This window comes from Chelonia mydas, chromosome 1 (genome assembly GCF_015237465.2).
Source record: "Chelonia mydas isolate rCheMyd1 chromosome 1, rCheMyd1.pri.v2, whole genome shotgun sequence".
Taxonomy (NCBI): Eukaryota; Metazoa; Chordata; order Testudines; family Cheloniidae; genus Chelonia; species Chelonia mydas.
In genome coordinates this window covers 40378628-40402054 of record NC_057849.1, presented here as the reverse complement: position 1 = coordinate 40402054, position 23427 = coordinate 40378628, and the positions used below count along the sequence as shown (strand labels likewise).

General features: G+C 38.5%; 1 protein-coding gene across 1 annotated transcript in view; it reads left to right on the top strand.

The window, feature by feature from the left end:
• XPO4 (exportin 4) overlaps positions 1 to 22839 on the top strand; it is a 129998-nt gene extending 107159 nt beyond the window's left edge. The window contains 5 exon segments of the mRNA XM_007059121.4: positions 1615 to 1733; positions 2749 to 2879; positions 3685 to 3802; positions 5788 to 5880; positions 14339 to 22839. Of these exon segments, the coding sequence (XP_007059183.2) occupies positions 1615 to 1733; positions 2749 to 2879; positions 3685 to 3802; positions 5788 to 5880; positions 14339 to 14536 (659 nt within the window). The 3' untranslated portion in view covers positions 14537 to 22839.
• The last annotated feature ends 588 nt before the right edge of the window (positions 22840 to 23427 follow it).

The window sequence follows — 23427 nt, the reverse complement described above, 5'->3', positions numbered from 1 at the left end:
AAAGCTTCAAGTATTGGTGAACTACTCTAGGTGGTTTTGAGCAAAAATTATGGGCTGCAAAATAAGATAATTTTCTTTTGAGGAATTATCTTACATTGATTTTTTTTTTTAATTAGCAAAAATATTGTGGAGAGAGAATTAATTATCCAAGTAATGTGAGAATAGAGAGTCTAGTTTCCACATTCTGAGATAATATTTAATATTCCGACTCTGGAAGCTGAGGGAAGCATGCATATAATTCATAGGCCATTGTTCTTGTTGCATTGCTATTGTATACTGAACAACTTGAAATCTGAACTAGAACAAGCTACTAATCTGGAAATAAAGCAATGGTAGTTATCAAAAACAAGGTCAATGAAGTCAAAATTAGGATATAGTTTAAAACAGATACATTTCAGTGTGTGATAGAAGGGCTTGATTCTGTAAGCTTTATCACTCCAGTGGCACTTCAGGAGGATGTGTAGATGCTCAACAGTTTGCAGAACAGGCACTGTGTTCATGCTTTGTGTGTATAGAAAGATCTTCTACACTTTTCACAGTATGCATCCGATGAAGTGAGCTGTAGCTCACGAAAGCTTATGGTCAAATAAACTGGTTAGTCTCTAAGGTGCCACAAGTACTCCTTTTCTTTTTACTGTGTTGTTGTTTAGTTAAGTTTTCTCTTGTATATCCCAGTCTTTTTTTTTTTTCTTTGTGATCTCTGCTATTTAAAATTGAATCAGTTGAAAACCTGGTATGTCAGGTGTAATATAACTATATTGAACAGTTTTTTAGATAAGCTAAAAAATGTAAACCCAATGTTCGAGCTTTACCAAGTCCTAGAAAGTTCTGTGCATAGAAGGACTGAACGAAAGGAAATCGTATCTATCTATCCAGGTATTAATGCCCATCACTAGCTCTTAGTGCCTCCCAAGATATAACCGACTGAAGTGCACACACATAATTATTTACAGTCTCAAATACATGGAATTCTGGCCCCCTATTCTTAATCTGTAAATAATAGACAAAGATTTTAACCGTTAGACCTAGATCTGTAGTCAGTATTCTTAATTCTAAGATCAGAATACAGGCTGGGTTTTTGAGTCAGGGTTATGAGGAATTGAATGTCTGCATTAAGATTGGTTATGTGGAAGAATTTGAAAGGGAATTTGTCATGAAACTAAGGAGTCCGAATACATTTTGGTATTATGATCAGGTGGTAAGACATGAGTTAAGGTTTGTATGGATGTTGATATCACCAGTTAAATGAATATTCTTGCTTTTTAGTGTTCCAGTTGATAGGAAATGCAATTGTGAAGCCTTACTTTGAAATAAACAAAGTTTTCTGTGTTTTAACATACTCCTAAATGCTAAGGCATACTCATAGTATTTGATATTTCCTGTTCTTATAGGATCTTTTGGAGTACTGTATTGTGATGCCTAGAAACAATGGGCCTAAGCGTAAGATGAAGTTGCAGCCTTAACTCTCACAACTCCTATTTTAAAATAGTGTGTGTGCTGTCCTTTTTAAAAAAGAAATCTGGCCTCTTGCATAAAAATGTGACACTTCAGTATGTCTGATCTCTCCTTTTACATTTAATATGTTAACAGTAAAGGTTTACATGTTTTCTATAGATGAAGTATTTAGAGGACATGAGCCAGGACAAGCTGCAAATAGATCTGTGTCAGCAGCAGATGTAGTCTTATATGGGGTTAATCTAGTTCTGCCATTAATGTCACAGGATCTACTGAAAGTAAGTATATTTTAAGATCGATGTATATATGCACGCACACATAATAAATGTGGAAACTTCTTATAAAGATATATAACTTTTTAAATGGTTTCTAAACTTTGAAGTTGTTAGAGCGGTTTATTGTAGCCTGGCAGTTAAATACAATGAATTTTCTAGGGTTTATTTTACTGTATATGCAAAGAATTTTTCTGTGGCCCCTGAGAGCCTAAGAAGAGAGAGATACATGAAGACCTAGACAAAGTTTGTCGTTTTTTAAAAAGTCAGTCTTGCCACAAGTCATCTTATTTTGCATTGAGTTGAGATTTTATCATAGAATTCAAAAAAGGATTCAACATTTATATGGAGAATGAGAATATCTACTTTAACATTAGATAGGATAAAAAAGGATATAAATCTTCATGCTGCATGGCATAAATCAACAACTAACTGATGGGGGTTAGAAGGAAACTTGCTCTATAGGCAACTTGCTCTATATTCCATTCCAAGTTTCATGCACTTTCTTGGGGAATGCATTATGATCTAAAAAGTGTCTGCATTGCTGTTCATTCCACTTTGTCAGCTTTCTTTCCCGTTGTGGGTCCCTTCTCCTGTGGCTTTTCTTTTGTAATTTGCCTTGTGAAAGTTTGATTTATTACTTTGCTCTTATCCATATTTGACAATTTTTAAAACTATTCACATTTTGAAAAACATATTATATATTTTGCATTTGTGATTGATCATTACTTTTGTATTTCTTTACTAGGATAACACTGATTTTTGGGGGGAGGCGAGGCACTTTATAAGGCTTTCATGTCATATGCATAGCTCTTGTATACGACCATAAAAATCAAATGAATGGAATGGCAATATGCTGAGGACCATAACATTGAAGTTTGTATCTGCTAATAATTACCTTTCTTTTCAGCAGAGTGCATCAGTCTGAGCCCTGTCTTTGTTCCACAGAAATTTAGGAGCAGTAATAAAACAGTATTAAAACAGTTTGAGTCTAAAATTCCCAATATATTTCTTTTGACAGTTTCCATCTCTGTGTAATCAGTACTACAAATTAATCACCTTCATCTGTGAGATATTTCCTGAGAAAATTCCTCAGCTTCCAGAAGACCTTTTTAAGAGCCTAATGTACTCATTGGAGTTAGGGATGTCATCGTATCCTTTACAATGAATGGGTGTCCAAGTAAAAAATGTCTTTCGTTTTTTGTGTGAAGAAATTTGAACTTTCTTCACTTTTTTCCATTTTTTCCTTCTTTTTATCTCTGCTTATATAATAGTAGTGTTATAGCTAGTTTTCTCTCTGTTTTTCCCTTGCATTCTGTTTTATTATTATTATTATTATTATTTATTGGAAAGTCATCTGAGTTTCTAGCCTTATCTGAATTTAATTAGACCCATAACATTTCTTTAATGTAGCTTTTAAGTGGTTTAATATGTGTATGTTCTTGCTGGCAACCTCTGTTGCCTCCTCCCTACTATTTCATCTCACAGAGAATCTGACTTTATAAGCCTTCAGGTGGTATCTCAAAGCTATTCCTGAATTAGTTTCTCAGCTAGTAATGCAAAATACTACTGTTGTTCTACTGGGCTGGCTTCAGAGTATTTCCTGTCAAATTGCCAGGGGGCTCTCCGTTTAGAACAGAGAGTACCATTTTCACTCACCTACAGCACGTGTCAAAAACAGATGAGAACGTTGGCCATAAGGGACTGTTTCTGAAAATGTTAGGTCACAGATGACTAAGTTATTTTACAGCGCATAGCCAATAAAAGAGGGCAACAAAGATACAATAGATTCCTATCTTTTTGTTAAAGCACTTCAGTAAAAATAAAGTAAGTCAGCCCTGGGACATATACTCATTAAAACATTTTCTAATGATGCTGTTTAGAAATTTACCACAACTTAAAAAGAAAATCTGACTTTTATTCTTTGATGCTTTTTCTTTGACACTTGGATTATCAGGATGAGTTCTGAGGTTTGCCAATTGTGTCTGGAAGCTTTAACACCATTAGCAGAACAATGTGCAAAAGCACAAGAAACAGACTCATCGCTATTTCTAGCAACAAGGCACTTTCTTAAGGTAAAATGTCTTTTTGCAAATTTCGCTGCCATATTTTATTTATTTGTATTACAATAGTGTTTAGAGGCCCCAGCTGAGATCAAGGCCCTGTGAGGCTAAGCACTGTACGAACACAAAATAAGAGACGGTCCTTGCCCTAAAGAGCTTAGTCTATTAAGACCGACAAAGGGCGTAAGGGGAAATAGAGGCACAGAGAGGAGAAACAACTTGCCCAAAGTCATGCCAAATCTGTGGCAGACCTGGAACTTTTCAGTCAGTAGCTCATGTTTTTGTGTTATGTGCATGGGCTTCAAAATGAAACTTAAAAGATTTTAGTAAGAATCACTATGAAGTCTGAGTAGATGATGCAAAGAACTAAAACAGAATGGGCAAGATTGCTTGTAAGCTGAAGGATGGAGTGGACAAGAGGCAACAGGAATAGGTAGGAGAAATGGAATAGATGATTACTAAAACAAGAAAAGAAGAGGATGCTGCTCTGGTTGGTCTTCTATTTAAAGAAAATTACATAGGTTCTCAATCCGGTGTCATGTTCAGTGTCTACTGTTCTGAACTACGGGCTCCATCTTGTTCAGCTGGGTCTTAGTGTAAATTGGGAGCAGCCAGTTGCCTCTGGCCATGAGCTGGCTGGTAGGAAAATCTTAGTGCTTAATCCCGGGTTAAATGTTCAATGAAAAATTTCTTACATTACTCTTCCAGCACAGACTGAGTCTTGCTTGGGATCTTAATTTTGTCATAGCAGGCTCATTGACATCAGTCCGGCTGAGAAAGTGAACAATGAGCTTTAAATAAAGGTTGATAAAGCTGTTATCTTCCAAATGGACGTACTTGGTTTTTCAATCCCTTCCCTAAATTTCTACCTTAAATTCTCTGACTTCCACCCCATTCAGTCATTCCCTCACCTACTTAGTTTTCATTGAGCCTTAAGATTCTCCAGAGTCACAACATCTTTCACAGACCTGATGAATGAGTTCCCCATTTTATTCTGGAAGAGCAAAACCTTTCATTCATTCTTCCCCTTGTTTATAGAATCATAAAAATGTAGGTCTAGAAGGGACCTTGTGAGGTCATCTAGTCCAGCTTTGTGTGCTGAGCCAGGACCAAATATACCTAGGCCATTCCTGGCATGTGTTTGTCTAACCTGTTCTTAAAAACCTCCAGTGATGGGGATTCCAAAACCCTCCCTTTGAATCTTGTCTCATGTTTAACTATTCTTATAGTTAGGTTTTCCTAATATCTAACCTAAAACTCCCTTGCTGCAGAGTAAGCCCATTGCTACCTGTCCTACCATCAGGAGACACGAAGAATAATTGATCACTGTCCCCTTTTATAACAGCCCGTATATATTTGAAAACTGTTATTTGGGTCCCCCCTCAGTCATTTTAAACATACCCAGTTTTTTATCTTTCCTCTCTTGTATCATAAAATTAACATATAAATAAAAGATCATTTATGACTGTTACAAATTAAGAGAATATTAAGAGTGTTTAATTTTGTGTGAAGACAAGGACATGGTTATCTTACAGTTTGCACCTTTTACAGTGTTTGTTGGTATTTGAGTGTACCTCTTAATAGACAGTTAATTCACAATAGAATCTATACTCTTTGTTCATTAATCAAATCTTCTCCTCAGAAAATCCCCATTGTAAGTTAATGTAAAAAAAAAATTTCCAAAGACAAACTTAGTCAATATGCCCTTTTCACTGCAAAGAAGTCACATTTACATAACACAGTAATAGTCCTCTGTTGTCTTCTAGCTCTAGAAGCATAAACTATAAATATTTCCAGAAATCCTTATTCAATATTATTATTCTTATTCAATATTCTCCCCAGATCCATAAAGGACTTAGACTTATCTCAGGAGGTGGTCTTCAATAGGTCTGATCCTTTTAGCTTCCTAAACAAGATTTCCTCTTCTACTTTGTTATGTATTGGCAGCTTAACAGTCTGCATTTTAGATAATTAAATAATTTGTTTGATCTCTTCAGATGGTCTTTGATATGCTGGTACTACAAAAGCACAATACAGAGATGACAACTGCAGCAGGTGAAGCATTCTACACATTAGTGTGTTTGCATCAGGTATGGTATTATTTTCCCATTTTTAAGCAATGTTCAAAAACGATTTTGCATGCAGAATAATACTAAGGTTACTGGTATACCTAGTGGAAATGCAATAGTTATAGAACAGTATTTGGCAGCAATTAATTATTTTTCCTGTGCAAGTAAGACATAAGAAAAAAATTAAATAATATCAGAAGAGGTGGGATTTTCAGTTAATATCCTTTTCCCTCAGTACGTGGCTTCATTGTAGTCAATCTTTACTTGCTCCCTATTGTTTTTTCTTTAGCATTTTGACAGATCTATATTATTCCATGAAATATTCACCAAGACATCCAGCATCTTTGTAGAACCAAAATGAAATCAAATTTACTGATCAGGTTTTTGCCAATACACATTGTTGAGCTGTGAAGCACATTTAATTCCAGAGGGACTTCCATCCTGGCTTCCATAGTTGGAATGGTTGTTAAAATTAAATAAGGGTCTGATTTAATTTTATTTCTAGATATGTATTAACTTAATGGTTCTAGGAATACAATAGCACATGTGCTTAGAGTGGTTCTGTGGAAAATTTCCTTTCTTCCACACTACAAATTTGTCCCATATTAACTTTTTAAAATCACTATACAAAGACTTGTATTACTTAGGTTTTATGGCTCCCTCTGTGCTCACTTTGACATAAATCCAGTTTTCTTGAAACACCTTTCTGTGGAAAAAAGTTTTGCAGTTCTCACGTTGTCTGTTTAGCCTGTTACTCCTTTCTTCTGCTCCCACCTTCCTTAAGGTCAGAAGTCCAGGTTTTTCTCTCATGAGTGTCCAGCAGTGCTTGTCTCCTCAAACAGTTGCTAAATCAGTTTAGGAATTTTACAGCTAGGGATCAAATTGAGAGGGTGGGGAAAAAAGGTAATGGTTCTTCGAGTGGTTGCAGACGTAGTCCACGCAAGTGTGTTTACACGTAGCATGCTGAAAGCGGGAGACTTTTCCCCCTGCAGCAGTACCCACATCCTGCACATCCTTGTGGCCCCTCCTGAGGCTACATAAGGGTGGCGGTGCACCAATCCCTACCCCATTCTTTCTTACAATCAGCGGCTTAAGTCTGAGCTCCCTCTGCAGTTCTCTCCTCACAATTTATTTCCTGCATCACTGCTACTTGCTGAGAGTTTGTAGTGTAAATAGTTAGTAGCAGTTAGTACCAGTCATGTAGTGTAGTGTAACATTAGTTTAGTTAGTTGCAGTAGGTTATGCAACATTCTCCGAGTTTTAAGCACCAGGCATCGTGTGGGGCCTCTGTTCCTTATAGTGACCTGCACACATGCTGCTTACTGTGTCTCAGTGAGGAACACATTAAGGTAAGGTGCATTATCTAATGTTCATTGAAAAAGTTAATACTGATTTCCAGAGACCTTCACTTGAAACAGCACCTGATGGAACAGGCTACAAAGCCTGTGTTGGCACCAGGGTATTCGTTGGATCATTCGGCCAGCCATCCTCTGGTACCATCTACTTGTATGGTAATTCCAGTGGACCCCTGGACTCTGTATCTACCCCAAGAAGAGAAAGGGCTTGTTCACCTTCCCCAGATGACCCATAAAACTAATCAGCACCATTAGAAATTGAAGAGAGATTTATTGTCCTCTTCATCCAGAAAAGCTGTCAGTGACATCAAGACCCATCAGCCTATGTCTCCCCGGTAATGAGGTGAGAGGAGCCTGGTACTGTACCGTTGACTCGAGAGACAGCTGTCAAGTCTGCTACCTACGGATGTCACAGTACGCTGTCTGGCACTGTTTCTTTTGGTACCTATCACCTCACAAGCCTTTATGGCAGCATCAGATTTATTTCTCTGTGCTGGTATACTTGATAACACAGGAGGTCAGCTGTACATCAGTACCCGCAGCAATTCCAGGTCCATCCGCTCCTTCAGCTTTAGGACACAGTTTGCAAATGCTGACTGCCACATTACTGATGAAGAAACAGGCACTGTCCATGGTCTTTGTGCCTGTGGAGCTGGTACTGATGCACCCTTTGTCCTCAGTGTGCCCAGTACCTACAACCTTGGATACCTGTGACCTCGGTACACAGTTGCTTTTCAGAGTGTGGACGGGTTCCATCAGGCAGTATGTTCCTCAGTACCAGACCCATTTGTATGGCCTCTACCTCCCTGGAATGCCCTTACATTAGTGTCTGAGTTTTTCCACCTCCAGTACTCACTGTAGCGCCGCTTCGTTGGTCAATAGACAAATATAGGTATCTAGCTGGGGTGGGCTCCACCGATGCTCATAGACTACTCAAAAGACTCATCAGGTTTTGAGTCAGCGTCCTCCAGCTCTTCTCTCCCTCTCTCTCTCTCCCTCTCTCTCTGTCTCTCAATTAAAGAGGTCGCACAAGTCATCCAAGTGTTGAGGAGTAGACGATACCAAGAATGCAGCCACTCTTGTAACAAGGACAGACCACCCTGGTCCATCATGTATTGGCCTCCCATGCTGTATCCCTTCCCACAGGGGCCTCCCTGGAACCTGTGGGATGGTTTCGCTCCAACAGGTCAGGCTCTCCATCTAAGGATATATCCCCTGGACATGAGGCAGACCAAGCTCCAAAGCACCTATGCACATATAGGAAGATGCCTGTACTCCTGAACCTCTTCTTGTGGGGGAGTCCTTGCCAGACAATCAATCTCTGCCTCAAGAGATGCCATCGGCTCCACTGATTCTTGGCACCATTGATCATGAGGAGAGGGCAAACTTACTCTTCTCCAGTCCTAGAGGATTTTAAATCCTATCTCCCTTTTTTTCCTAAGCCACATTCTAATAAGGATGAGGAACGTGTACGTACTATGGATGTTAGGAGGGCATTCGCTTTTCATCTGGACAGGACCAAAGCTTTTAAATGATCTCCTCATCTTCGTGTCCTCTGTGGATTGTATGAAAGACCAAGCAGTATAATCCAGTCTCCAGATGGATCACTTCCTGTGTGATGACAGTGTATGGGATAGCCAATACTCCCCCTTCTCAAAGACTCTCAGCTCATTCAACAAGGGCTCAAGCTACATCAATCACCTTCCTGAGGGATGTTCCTATATCTGACATTTGTAGGGCCATCACATGGTCCTCAGTGCACACATCACACGTTGCTATGATCACTAGTGCATCCAGATCTGACGCAAATTTTGCTAAAATCTCATTACAGTAATTAAGTAGACTCTAAGCCCACCTCCAGAGGGAACAGCTGATGAGTCACCTGAATGGAATACACATCTGCAGGTGGACTAAAAAGATACAATGGTTACTTACCTGTTCTGTAACTGTTCTTCAAGATGTGGGTGCTGACATGTATTTTACAGCCCGCCCCTCGTCACTGGAGACTTACTCTAGCTCCCTGGGATGCGAAGGAACTGATGGTAATCAGGGTGCCACCACCCTTATATAGCCCAGGGAGGGGCCATAAGGAGGTGCATGGCATGCATGCCGTCCTGATGGGTGCTCTTTCCAGCTCTTGGTTAGAGTTGCACACACTTGTCAATATTTGATATTTTCCTTAAAGCTCAGCTCCTGGAGACAAGTTGTTACATGAGAAATTTCAGCCTTCATTAAAAACAGAGCAGTACATTTCTAACTTTCATGGTTGTGAAGAAAAACATTTGACAGTGTGACCCAAGTGCACCCTAAAAGCTCAGAGACCCAAGGCAAACAAAATGAACCCCAAAATTTATAATCTCATGATTTTGGGTGCTTCAGGTTTTTTAATATCTAGGGTTAATGTGTTATCACCAACTTATTTCTCTCCCAATCAAGAAGGAGCTAAACCCAAGGAGTCCAGCAGATCTCAGGGATATGTTCAAGCCCCACCTAAGGAGCCTAATGATGCTCAGAGAGCACACACAATCATGTTTTAAACATCAGCATAATCTACCGTGAGCAGTGGCTCATTTTGATGACTTGCATATGTGATAGAGAGAAAACAGTTACTTACCTGTTCTGTATCTGTCGTTCTTTGATGTATGGGTGCAGGCATATAATCCACTCAGGTGTGTTAGTGCCTAGAACACCAACGCTGGTATGCCATATTAGCTCAATCTGAGCCCTGCTTAAAGCCAAGTATTGGGGAATAAAGAGAGAATAAAAACAGGCAGCTAACATGCCTCAGACTAACTGTTAAAAATATCGCTGAGGGGAGCAATAACTTTATAATACAAAAATAAACACTAAAAACCTTACATGGTAGAAAGTCTGGTATTTACCCATATGTGGATGTGTCCCAGCAAAAAAATTTGTCACAGTACCAGGTTGTTCATTTAGTCCTTGTTTACATACACATATTATACCACTTTAACTATACTAATAATGGGAACCCCCCCCCCCCAAATGTTGACACAGTAAAATCAGTAGAAAAGTGCTTATTCTAATATAGTTTATTCCCATATGGGAAGGGGAATAGGCTATACCAGTATAGGGATTGTACTGGTACAACTATCAGACAGATACAGATTATAGATATATCTCAGGACAGGCTATATCTGTACTCCATACTTCTGCTGGCATCGCTGTCAGTCAGGGGTGTGAGGAGGTGTTATCCTGGACCCTGACCAGCAGAAGTCCCCATGGGTTGTTGTTCTGGTAGAAAGCACAGTTTTGCAGGTATAGCTGTGTGCATAGGAGCGTTTGCTGGTAAAGTTTACCATGTTCCTGTATTGGTAAACTGCTCCTAGTCTGCATGTGGCCTGAGTGTCCAGTCTCCTCAAGGTGTTTTGTGTCTGTTACAGCAATTCACTGCTTTTATAAGAAAAACTATTATTTTCTTTGTGAGCCACCACTCCTCTATTCAAGTCCAGTTCCGTATTAACATTAGGATATGACATCATCCCTTCCAAAAAAAAAAAAAAAAAGCTGTTTTCTGAATGATTCAGGTGTCTTTACAATCTCCACTCTAAGTGGTACGCTGAATAAGCCTTTTTTCTGTGACTGACTAGTCTTGTCCTGCACATGTAGTTATTAGTCTTAACTCTCTTTCCATAATACTTTCAGGCAGGATTTTTATTCTCCCTAGTGATACCCATTATTTATTTGTAGATAGCCACGACTGGACATGACCCAACAGGCCATCCTTTGAGTTGATTGCCCTGAACAGAAATGCAGTTTACTCATATGGAAATAATGTAAAAGTTCAGAAGTGCAAGGCAAAATTTTAAATGAGATGTCCAGAGTCGTATGTTACACACAGACTTTCCATACTCAGAGAAAAAATGAAGAAAATTTGGCAACGACAACATGCAATTCTGATCCTCCTCTCTTCCCACAATCCAGTCCTGAAGGAAAATGGGGCTGAAGAAAAATGGTGGATTTGATGAGCCTCTGGGCACCAAACAAAAGAAAATTAAAAAGACCAAAATCTTCTCCCAGATAAATTTCGGTCCTTCCCTCCACCCCATTTAACCTTCCCTATGAGCCTAGAAATAGTTGGAAGTGTAATTTTCACTTCCTAGCAGTCATTTGGGCTGTCTTCAGTATTTCATAGTTTTTGTTTATGCCCCTCCACTGAAAGGATGGTATTTTTTCCCCACAAGTGTCTTTTTGGGCCATCATTAGTTTTTTGTTTGTTTTGTTTTGGTTGGTTGGTTTGGTGATTTGCTTTTTTGAGGCAAAAACAGCATTTAACAATCTTTTTTTGAAGATCTGAAGTGCTAGTCTCTCGTGATAACTCTTCAAGGATTTTCAACTGTTTCTTACTTGGGAAGTATGGATTAACTGGATAATTGAGGAAATGGCCTGTGAAGGAAAAAGAATGATGTGAGTTGTAGTAGGGGTCTCATGCTCCCAGGGCTCTGATGATCAGCGCGTGAGTTTGAACCTTGTAGCCCCCAGCTCTCAGAGAATACACCCCTCTGGCCAACACCTTGAGAGCTAGGGGCTACGAGATTCAAACTCACGCGCTGATCGTCGGAGCCCTGGGTGCATGGAACCCCAGTAACTAGCGAGTGTTGAGAGAATGTGGAATCAGTCAACGCTACATTTGGCTGATGTGGCAACTCATGGTGTCAGATGCCATCAGGTGGTCGAGAGACATCTACCTAGAACACATCACTGGACATCGGCAACGCCAGGGGAGATGAGCTGCAGTGCTGATGAGAAGCGCAGACAGGAAGGTAACTCAGATACTTCCCTGATGGCTTGTATTTTCTAGCAGACAGCCTACCCTAAATTCTCAATTACTGAGGGACAATCTTCACTTGTTTGATATATTTGCTTTTCACAACCAACTCTCTGTATAACTTTTCATGAGTAATGTACCTGAATATTTGGATGCTAATATCAAAACTGTATTGTTAAATTTTATTCATCTAAATTTGGGTTATTGCTGATTATGTATTATATGTATCTTATGACTTTTAAAACAAACTTTGTATTTATGGATAATCTAAACACTATACCCAGATGTACAGACACTCTTTTCTTAACCTGTATATTATACAATCTTTTAATATTAGCTTTAATAAAATGTTTAAATCTGTTCTCTGCAAAACACTGTATGGAGCTTTAGCCAAGCAGTCTGCACCTCTCATACAAAATTGTATACATATAGTGGGGAGTTGTTTGGACAAAGCTAGCTGACATTTTTGTAGCACAGCAAGACTGCTTTCTACCAAACTCTGTTTCGTTGCTGTTACTTTGCCATTGGTGAGAAATGTTGTTTATATCTTCGCCCGCCTTCATGTTTTGATCTGTGCTGGTGAAAATGGCAGTTATTTCATGCAGCTTACAAAGGTGTGGTAGGCACTTTGCAGAGAGCGTGCAGGATGCTCGTTGTCTACTTAGGCATGATGTGACAAATGAAGATTTAAAAAACAGAGGGAATAGGGAGAGAGAGAGGGCTCCAAATATAAGGTCACTCATTTCCTTAAAGGTTACTGCACACTTCATGTTGCCATTTTTTGTTACTTTATTCAAAAATTAAGGTTTCTCTTTACAGATGTGGGTAGAGAAATATGTATGTAGAGGAGATGAGTGAGCAGGAGACTAGGAGGGAAGAGAAAAGGTTGCAGGGTAGGGTTGGAGGATGCCAAAGATACTGGATGGAGGTTGAGATTGGGTGAAAGAAAAGTGGTGGGGAGGCAGTGAAAGACTTTGAGACAGAAGCAGTGTGTGGGAATGAGTCTGACAGAAATGGTAATCAGGAAGCAGTCTGGTGTGAGGGGACTCATTACAAGCAGGAAGAGCAATGGCCCTGCACTCACCTCAGCTGCAATGTTGTTAATGGTGGTGGTGTCCAGTGTTCCCTTTAATTTTTCCCATGCATGTGCGGAATGAATTTTGTTATGTGCACCAATATGGAGGTGATGTGTGACGCATCACCTCCATATTGGTGCACCTAACAAAATTCATGTAGCAGGGTTGGGGCTCAGGGCTGGGGCAGAAGGTTGGAGTGCAGAGGGGTGAGGACTCTGGCTGAGGGTGCAGGCTCTGAGGTGGGACCGAGGATGAGGGGTTCAGGGTGCGGGAGGGGTCTCAGGGCTGGGGGTGAGGGCTCCGGCTGGGGGTGTGGGCTCTAGGGTGGGGCCAGGGATGAGGGGTTTGAGGTGCAGGCTGCACGGGAGCTACAGCGCAAAGAGAGGACTCCCCCCCCAGCTCTCTCTCCCTGCAGCAACACCTGGGCTGGCGGGGGGAGAGGCGCCTCTCTTCACTGAGGCAGGTCCGGAGTTGTGGGAGAGGCAGCTCTGAGCACCTGTGCGGCCTTCTGTTCAAAGGGAGCCCCCAACCCTTGTAGAAGGGTTGGAGAGACTTTGCCCTATTAGGGCCCCATAAGACTGGTGGGTGACTTCTGGTAAGCTTTTAGCATGCATGTAGGAACCTTTGTTGTTTTTTTAATGTTTTCTCTGTAACACGGTTACTTTAAGAATAATGTGCTTGCTTAGAAAGAGCTGTGTGATAACTTGTAGTTGCTGGCCATACATTATTCATATCCCTTTGAGAGAAAGCAAAGCACAGATGCTAGTCTTTAGGTAGACTGGCTTGATGGGGATAGCACACTGTAAAAGCAGGGAGCTGTGCAGCCATAAAACCCCATCAGAAGGGAGTGGGATAACGGTCCTTGCCCAGAGACAGGTGATGGCTGGAAACCTGACTGGGCACTCCTGGAGTGGACCACTGAGGGGAAAGAGGGAAATACAGGTGCAGTTACCCTAAAATTGTGACTGGAGCTGAAGGCTTTTAGAGCTTTATCAAGGCAGCCACTGGGTCTGGCTGAAGGTCTTACCCTCCACCTGTCCCCAACTAGGTATCACCTACACATTCACCTCTGGTGCCTGTTTATGAGCCTGGCAGATGAAATACTGTAACTTGGTATTCTTATCTAAATCTCTGGAAACAACTTATAACTTTCCACCACAAACTAAGTTTGTGGGAGTTTTTCCTTCTGACAAAGGAAGGTGTGTGGATATATTTGTATTCTATTTCCTGTGTAGTAATCACTGCTGTTTCTTCAACAGGCTGAATATTCAGAACTAGTTGAAACATTACTATCAAGTCAGCAAGATCCAGTCATTTACCAGCGGTTAGCAGATGCATTTAACAAGCTTACTGCAAGCAGCACTCCTCCTTCACTGGACCGTAAGCAGAAGATGGCCTTCCTAAAGAGTTTAGAAGAATTTATGGCAAATGTTGGTGGACTCCTCTGTGTAAAATAAACAACAACAAAACTCTATGCCTAATTTAGACCCTTTCTGCAAAATGCACTGAGAAATGCTGAAAGCTGACTAAACCTTGTACCTGTTTCTGGGTTCTTTGCAGCCATCTCAGATTTTAGAGAGCCTGGAAGTTTGATATAACACAGTTGAATAGGAGAAGTCAACTTTGAATCAGCTTCTGCTATTGTGTTAGTCACAATCTATCATACTTGTATGTTGTAGAGAATGAACAACAAATTGAAATTTAAAAGAAAATTCCATATATGTGCAAACAGATATGGGCACAGTGAAAAATAGTGCCTTTTCCCCCATTAGCTTAAAACATAAGTGGCTGGACAAACTTTTACAGATTTTTTTTTTCTGAAAACCATATTAGAGTATGATGTAGACACATACAAAACTGTAAACAGTGTAGCTGATTGAAGCTTTATTTTTTCTCTCTGAAGATTGAGTTTATGATCCAAGGGAAAAACACCAAATGGTATTTTTTAACGTGTGTTTAGTTTTGCTTTTCTACATCACCTGATGTTGCATGTTTTATGTAATACAGGTTTCTACATTATATTCTGCTGCCTAAAGTTCAGAAGGAAGAAGGTGTATATTTTTGTTCCCCTAAAATGAACTTTAGGAACTGTAGCCATTTCATTGCCTTAATTTAAAACAAACAAAAAAAAGTGATATACTTTAGACAAGAAATATAAGGCAACATTTGAGTCTTCAGAGTTGGTTCAGGATGTTGGCATTAAGCTGCTGTGTACCTGTTGCAGCCCTTTGTGTTGACGTGTGTTATGTTGGGGTGTGAGTCTAATGCAATGTTCATGTGTAGTTTTACTTTCAGTATCTTTTTTAATCCACATCCAAGTCGCGCACAGCTGCAACGTATTTCTACACTGAACTGTTTGCTTAAGCAATAACAATTCAAAGGGTGTAAATTATTGATTTATACAAACTGTTTTTAAGTTGGGGCATTAGATAAAATAATTATGCTAGACTAGGGGTTTCAAACTCTATTTTACCCAAGGGCCATATACATTTGATTCAAGGGTTGGAAAGATAATTAGGATTTGTGGTGATTTTTTTTTTCCCCACCACCACCTCCATATTTGTTGTGCTCTCCTCTGCTCTTGCTCAGTTTTGTGTGTCAGCACTTGAGCAGTTAAGGATGTACATACGTTTCATCCTGCCAACTAATAGACAGATATAGTGGAACAACAAGGGAGAGTAACACAAGAATACGGAAGTAAGGCATACTTTGCCAGTAGTCATAAACCTGACAAAACTGAGGCAAATGCACATTCTGCATGCCAGATAAAATTGCTTTTTGTGAAGGGTGTGGGTGGGTGGGGAAGAATTTGGCCCTTGGGCTTGTGCTTGATACCTCTGCTAAATTGTGCTGTTGAATGTTTTCCATGTGGTTTTTACATTTATATAAAATGTACAGTATATACACCTTTACAGTGCTGTGTATAGCATCATGTTTGCAACTCTGTGCCATCCTTCAGCTGTTCATCTCAAAACCAATCATATTACCCACTGTGCTAGTCATAGTGATTCAGGACATACTTTTTGAGTTAAATTCATGCATGTAACCATATGAATGGAATACAAGGGCAGAAAGTGCCATCTTTTCAACAGAATTTTTTCACTTTTATTTTAATCCACTGTTAATATGAAAACTGGGCTGGAGCAAACATACACTTTAAAAGGTAACCATAAAATTTGTTAGACATCCTTTCACAGTTAATATTGTATATTGTCTATTTGAATATATTTTTAGTAATATTTGCAAGACAGGGAATTGTCTTTAGATTTCTTCCTAGAAACCCTATCACTTTCCTTAAGAGATTTCTTGTGTGTGCAACAAAACTACTCTTGCACTAGTGATGGGGAAATACCATTGTATCCTTCTGCATTTATTCCATCTGTTTTCCAATTATTCCAGCAAATGGATGACAAATTTATTGGCGCTGCTTTTAGAGTTCATGTCTGAGTTTTTACTTTTTATAAAAGTAAGTTTCTTCAAAACATAGTCCTTTGGCTGAAGGGCATTAAGTCCTAGAAACATGAGCAACAGTAATAATTGCTAATCTACCTGGCAATACCAAGAGTTGAACCTTTGGGGCAGATTCTTCAAAGGGATAATGACATATTTTTACTTTTTCTGGTTCTTACTGATTAAGAGTAATAACCACTGTCATAACAAATGGCTCCAATATTTTCAGAACTACTTTATTTACTTAAAATTTGCTCAATATAAACTTCTAAATTTGTATAAACTATGGAAATTTGGGAATTCCCTAGAATAATTAAGTCAGCAATAAATCAGCCTACTAATTTAACATTCAAACAATATAGTACATCTACCAATTACCTTTTAGATGAATCTGGCCCATTTTGTGTTCAAGACAACTGACATCATGTAGCTGCTTTCGTAGCTACATTGATGTTCAAAAATTGTCAAGGATTACTTAAAATGTTACATTTGTTTGCTCTTTCATTTTAAACATATGTTTTATGTTAAAGGGACACTGTCCAGTGTTTTTAATTTGCAATTTTTTAACTTTGTCACATATATCTCATAAGCTTGACAACATATTTTTCCTGGTTTTGTTCTTTTTTTTTCTTTCATGTCAGAATGTTAAACACTGATCTTCCCACCCCACCTAGTGTTTCTTGTAGAGCAAATGCAAAGATATCTCTACATGTTTGTGTAACAAACAACCTCATAGATGTCACTAAAGTTCTGGGAATACGTTTTTGTTAATTTATGCCCTTTCTGGTGGCCGTTTCAATACCTAAACTACTTGATCACGTTCTCTTCTTAAAAACAACTTTCAATGAGATTCTTTGAAACTCAACCACTAAGAGCAAGATCTGAAGTCCATACGACAGACTCCCAGTGACTTCAGTGGACTTTGAATCAGGTCCCAACCCTCTGTTTAGAGACACTGATATGATTAACATCACTGCGTTGAGTTTCCACTCACCGTACAAAGTGAATAATGCTTTTTAAAAATTGCCAATTTTTTTAAAAAATTGGCATAGAGAAATCAAATTGATTTAATTATAAACCATGTATCATAATTGTACTATATTTTTGTCAAAACTTAAGATGACTTTTTACCAAAATAGATTGCTATCAGAGAGTCTTAATTCTGAAGTTAGAGATCCAGATACTTTTTCTCTTCCCTGCACCTCCCCTTCTTTTTGGTTTAAACAATAATTTCTAGCTTCAGGGTTTCCCAACCCCACACAGCTACTGTTTAGCACTAACCTAACTACTTCCCTATGCTTCAACCCACTAGAGGCTAGTGTCCTGCAAACAAGGGGTATCTGGTTGAGTAATGAAATACAAGTACTCGGGGAACAGAGGTCCATGAGGATTAGGGAGGAGTGGTCTTCACTGAACCTCCACTTCCAGGCCTCATTACATCTTAATTATCTTCTGTAAATCGCATAGGAAGTCTGTTTAATGCTGTACCAGTTGGCAAGAAGTTGTTTCTCCTTGAGTGATAAAGGACTTTCTGTTTTCCTCAGAATTTGGAAAAAACTGTTTCCTCTGTGCATCTAAATCCTGCTAGTCAAGTGTGTGTGGGATTTGAATTTGGGTCTTCTGTCTGATAGTGTATAGCACTTACCTAAGCCACAACTTTTAAAACATACCTTGTTTTAAACATTTAGCTGGATATTATCCTATATGTTGTTTAAACCATATAGTTTTAGAGAACAAGCTTGGTCCAAAATCTCCAAAAAGTCCATTGCATTTCTTAAAGAAATCTAATTATAAAGAAATCATCTTAATTTCTAATTACAGAGATTTTTAAAAGTCTGTTCAAAAATAAAAATATAGTACTTCTATTATAAAACATTTTATATAATTGAAACTGAAATGACTTAGTCACCTTTTAAAATAAAGGGTTTTTTTTTTATGAGAATGCGCAAATGGGCTGAGCACAAGAGAGGGAGACAAACTCCTAAATTCTAACACCACCTTTGCCACTAACTCTCTCTGTGACCTTGGACACGTCACTTAAATTCTCTCTCTGTTTCCGCATCTGTACAACTAAGAATACTTACATACCTCATGGGGTGTTGTGAGGATTAGCTGAAATCTATCAAGCGTTTTGAAGATCTAAAATGCTATGTAAGTGCTAAATATTTTTCATTTCACTGCTTATGTAAGGTGGAAGATTGACCACACTGAAAATTGAAGTGCTTTGTAACCATAAGACAGATACAGCACAGGCAGCAGTAGTACTGCAGTATTTCACAGTAATAACAACACCTGCTGTAAAATTTAGTTGCTTGGATTGCTACTGTAAAATATGGTCTCTCTTTTTTTTTTTTTTTTTTTTTTTTAAGGGAAGCTTCCCTTCCGGTGTGCCTCTCAGTTCTGTTCTAAAGAGTGAGATGGTGGTAGTTTCTGTGCTGACTCAGTCTTTGGTGCCTCTACCGAGATCGCCCGCAAGGGTGCCAATTACAGTAGTATTTGCTTTTTGGGGGGAGGATGGGCGGTATGACATGAACAACTAACTTGATTAGGAACTAAAATCACTAGCTCAATTTTACAAGGTCCCTGTCAGTGCTGGTGAGAGAAACAGTGGTCAGTGTACCATGTTGTTTAATGAATCAGCTTCTAGCATGTTTAGATCCTGTCTATCCATGGTTTGGGGAAAAATATAGCGTTTTCTAACAAGCACAGTGTGGTTTATTAGTAGGTGTTAACATGATTTCTCTGGCCCGGATAAACAGGGTCATAACTTATCAGTTAATTGTCAGAATCGTTCTCACTAGAGTTTTTTGTGGTAGTGCCCTAGGAATCAAGGCATGAGCCATCCATTCTGCTCAACAGACCAAGATTCTACTTTTCCACCCCCTTTTTTCAGTTTTTATAACTTATCACACCGCACTCTTTTGAAAAGTTTAGAATATATTGGTATATGATCCTCACCTCTTCAAATGAAAGATGTTACCTGCACTGCATTCCCATCCACTGTGCCTGATGGTGGATAAAATCCTTCCTGAGCCCAGTTCTCATGACACTGCAATCTGCCATTGGATTATTCTGGATTTTACAACTGGGAAAATATAAAAAACCTTTTTTAGTTGTTCCTTTTGTACAAAATAAGGAACCTCCATGCAGTGAACTTGCAGTTTTAAGGTGACAAATGTGTGTCAGTCAGTCTGTGTGCAAATATTGTAATTTTTAAGAAGACTTTCAAGTTTAAAAACAGGGATTGAAGTGCTAGTTAATTTCAAGTATAATTTAACCTGAACATAGTTGAACATTACAGTTGAAGGTGTGAAGTTGCATAATAATACTTCACATATTGCAGCAATAATAACTTAGGAAACAAATGGCTATGTAATCAAGCCTTGTCACAAACTAATTTCCAATTTTAAAATGAACACTTTATGTATTTTTTAACATCCATAAATGGGGGAGGGTAACATTTTCCACTAAAGATTTTTGTTACATTTTGTTTTGGCCATGTATGATTTGTATGTATTCTTGTTTGATATTTTTTCTAGTATTTAACTTGCATTCAGGCCCTCAAATAGGTGTTTGTTGTACAGTCATATAATAGAAACAGAATATTATGAAATCACAAACCAAATTTTGCTCTTGATTACATCAGTGCAAATTTGGGGTAACAACTAAAGTTAATGAAATGACTCTAGATTTACATCAACATAACTAGGAGCAAGAATTTGGCCCTAAATATTCAAAAATGCAACTTGTATAGATGGTACACAGTAAAACTAGTATTCAGTATCTTCATCAAGAGGGGGAAGGGACAAATGTAAAATACAATTGCCCCCCAAAAGCATGTAATGAATTTTCAATTACATACTGCATATGAACAGAAATTCGTGATCTAGAAATCTGTATTCATCTTGAACATCTAAACAGTTTATTTCACTTCTTGGCACTGAAATGTTTTCCAAACTTTATCCTTCTGCTGTGGCACATAAAGTTACACCTACATATATGGTACAGATGTCTTTCAGAAATGTTCAGTTAGCAGCACCGGTTTCTCATGTGCTGTGAGCTAATTGTATTTGGGTTAATCAATAGCTACTCTGAATCTTTCCCCTTTCTCCTCTGCTCATTTAAATGTTCCAAAGAACCGCTTCACAAACCCTGAAAGTAAAATTACACTACAGCTTGCTATATATCTTGACTATGTATCACTTTAAACTTACTGGCTTCAGAAGCCTTGGCTGGGATGATTTAGTTGGGGATTGGTCCTGCTTTGGGAAGGGGGTTGGACTAGATGACCTCCTGAGGTCCCTTCCAACCCTGATATTCTATGAAGTACAATTATGACCACAATAGATTTATATTGGCTTGTTTTAGACCAGGGAAAGCATGGGTAAAGGAGAGAAATGTTTTAAGTAGTTTTGAGCAAATCTCAGAGAGCAACTGACAATTTTAAAGCAGCAGAGTATCAAAGAGCCTTTCATGTAGATATTGAGTTAATCTGCTTTACATTAACAAATGGGGTCTGGAATAAACTTGAATGATTTGGGTACAAAGCCTTTATTCACACTTATTTGTGTAAGTGTATGCACAAAAAATTTCATTTTGCCTTTATGTACTACTTGTCTTGACTGTGCATTGTAGATTTCTTAAATTCAATAGCTTCCCTCCTCCCCCTCCCCCCCCCCCCCAGTTGCCATTTGTTGTAAACAAAAATGTGGGAAACAGTCTTCCCAGTGAAATGATTTAATCAGCTATGTTTTGCAGATCAGCAAGACAAAGCTGAAATTAGCTAGTGGGAACAAGCAAATCTGCAATCGTGATGTGAAAAAATATGAAGTTAATCTTTAAAAATAAATAAGTCACTGAATTTGTTATCCAGTTTCATCTTGGTGGGATAAGGAAACATAGGAATTTAAATTAATCAAGCACATTTTTAAAAAACAAAAGACTTTTTGGAATTGCATTGGAGATCTGCATTCAAAAAACAGCATCATAGTAAGGCTGATACTGCTAAAACAAGTGTCATTAAATAAATATTTTCAGTTAATAGTAATAAAACCTATTTCTGGGTAATAGAGTAGTCAAATTACTCCCAGATAATACTGCAACTATAAATTGTGATTTGTTACTAATCACAATGCTTACTTCCACGCACATATTTAAGTCTCATGAAACAACTGTTTTCAATTTAAAATCTGTTAATGCAGTCAAATTATTTTTAATTGCCTTTACAAATTAGCAGGGTAATATAGTAGCTTTGCATATCATGTGTCTTCCCCCCCCCCCCCCAAGCAACTGGCCCTCGGGGTTACCAGTTATTGTTGCAAATGAGTAGACATTACAACTTTATTAGCTTTATCTCAGTCGTTGGTATTATTAGTAATAGAAACCAGTTGGGACTATGGTGTGTCAGAACCACCACAGATCTGTTGCTGAATATGGTATTTACTGCATGGAAAGAAGTCATAAACCCAGCAAAAGTGTATTGATTTGAAAGCTACCTTCAGATCTATTGTTCTAATAAGTTGCCAGGACACTCAATATTTTTAGTACTGTATCCACGTTACTTAATTCTTGGTGTATGCCAATACTCTTTAGTGGCATTTTGTTACTTCAAACCATCGTTGCTAAAAACACCATTTGAAGTCTTAGGAAGATCACTGATGTCCTCTCACAAGATCAACACTATACTGGGAAGGCTTACATTCTTCTGCCACTCGAAAAAAAGACTTTTCTTCTAAAGTACTCTTTGCCTGCCTTCAGGCTTTTATGCACTTTCATGATTTCTTAAAAACTGCTGTTGAAAATGTACTGTATCTTGCATATGGATTTTGATAAGCGCACATGTATTTAAATATTAACTCACTCAGACTCAGGAAAACAAGAAAAATTAGATACCTGTTTTGTATCTTGGTTAAAATGTTTGTTACCTACATCCTTTAAGGTGCCCAGATCATGTCTAGATCCCATGAGTGTAATTGTATTTAATTGCTAGTGTAATCTGTAAAAGAAGGGCAGTGTAGTTGGAATTTATGGAAACTTCTGTCTGTCTCTTACTTTTGTTGGATCTATAGTCTGAATTGGAGTTTAAAAAAAATCCCATTTACTTTTCAGAAAAATGCCTTGTTTTTTTTCATAACTTCAGTTTATTTCTATTTGCTTCCTCCTCCTTAAAAAGAAAGTATGAAATAAGTGCAGAGGTATCTGTAGGAAAACTTGTGTAAAATCTGCTGCTGTACAAAATGTTTGCCACTTGACTGCATTTTTGTTCCACTTTAATTTTACTGGTTTTGCTAAATATATTTTATATATTTTTCTTCCTGCTTCTTGTGATGGCAGAGTGTGATTACATCGTTGTTTGAAAAACGCCACTTGAAGACACTTTTGTCAGCCTCTCAAAGGCCAACAAAATCTGCATGTTACACTAGTATATATGTTGTGGTAACTCTGGGAAGACCTTGAATAGCTTATGCTGGGCTTTCAGAGAAAAAAGGGTGATCCCACATTTATGCAACATAGCACAGTCCATTGATATGGAAGATGTTCTGTTAGCTCATTTAGATATTGGAAATTCTATATTGTTTCCATTTATAACAAGAATTTATAAATTAGTCCTCTGGTTGCCATTAAAAAAAATCAAGTTTCCACACAATTTTTCCCCATACTTGAAATGGGAGATCTGTGGTAATGGCTGGCAAAGGTGGACTTATTAATGGCTTCTGTGGTAGTCTGACCACAATCACCAACACAGCCATTGTGGTAGGCTCTAATTTACACCTTAATCTGCATTCTCAGCAGAAGGGCTAAGAATTAAAGAACAGGTGCAGTGAACTGTTCTCTTAGCTGTAGCAGTTGTTCAGCTCTCCTCTGACCTGAGGGGAACAAAGGGATATGCATCTGGGGT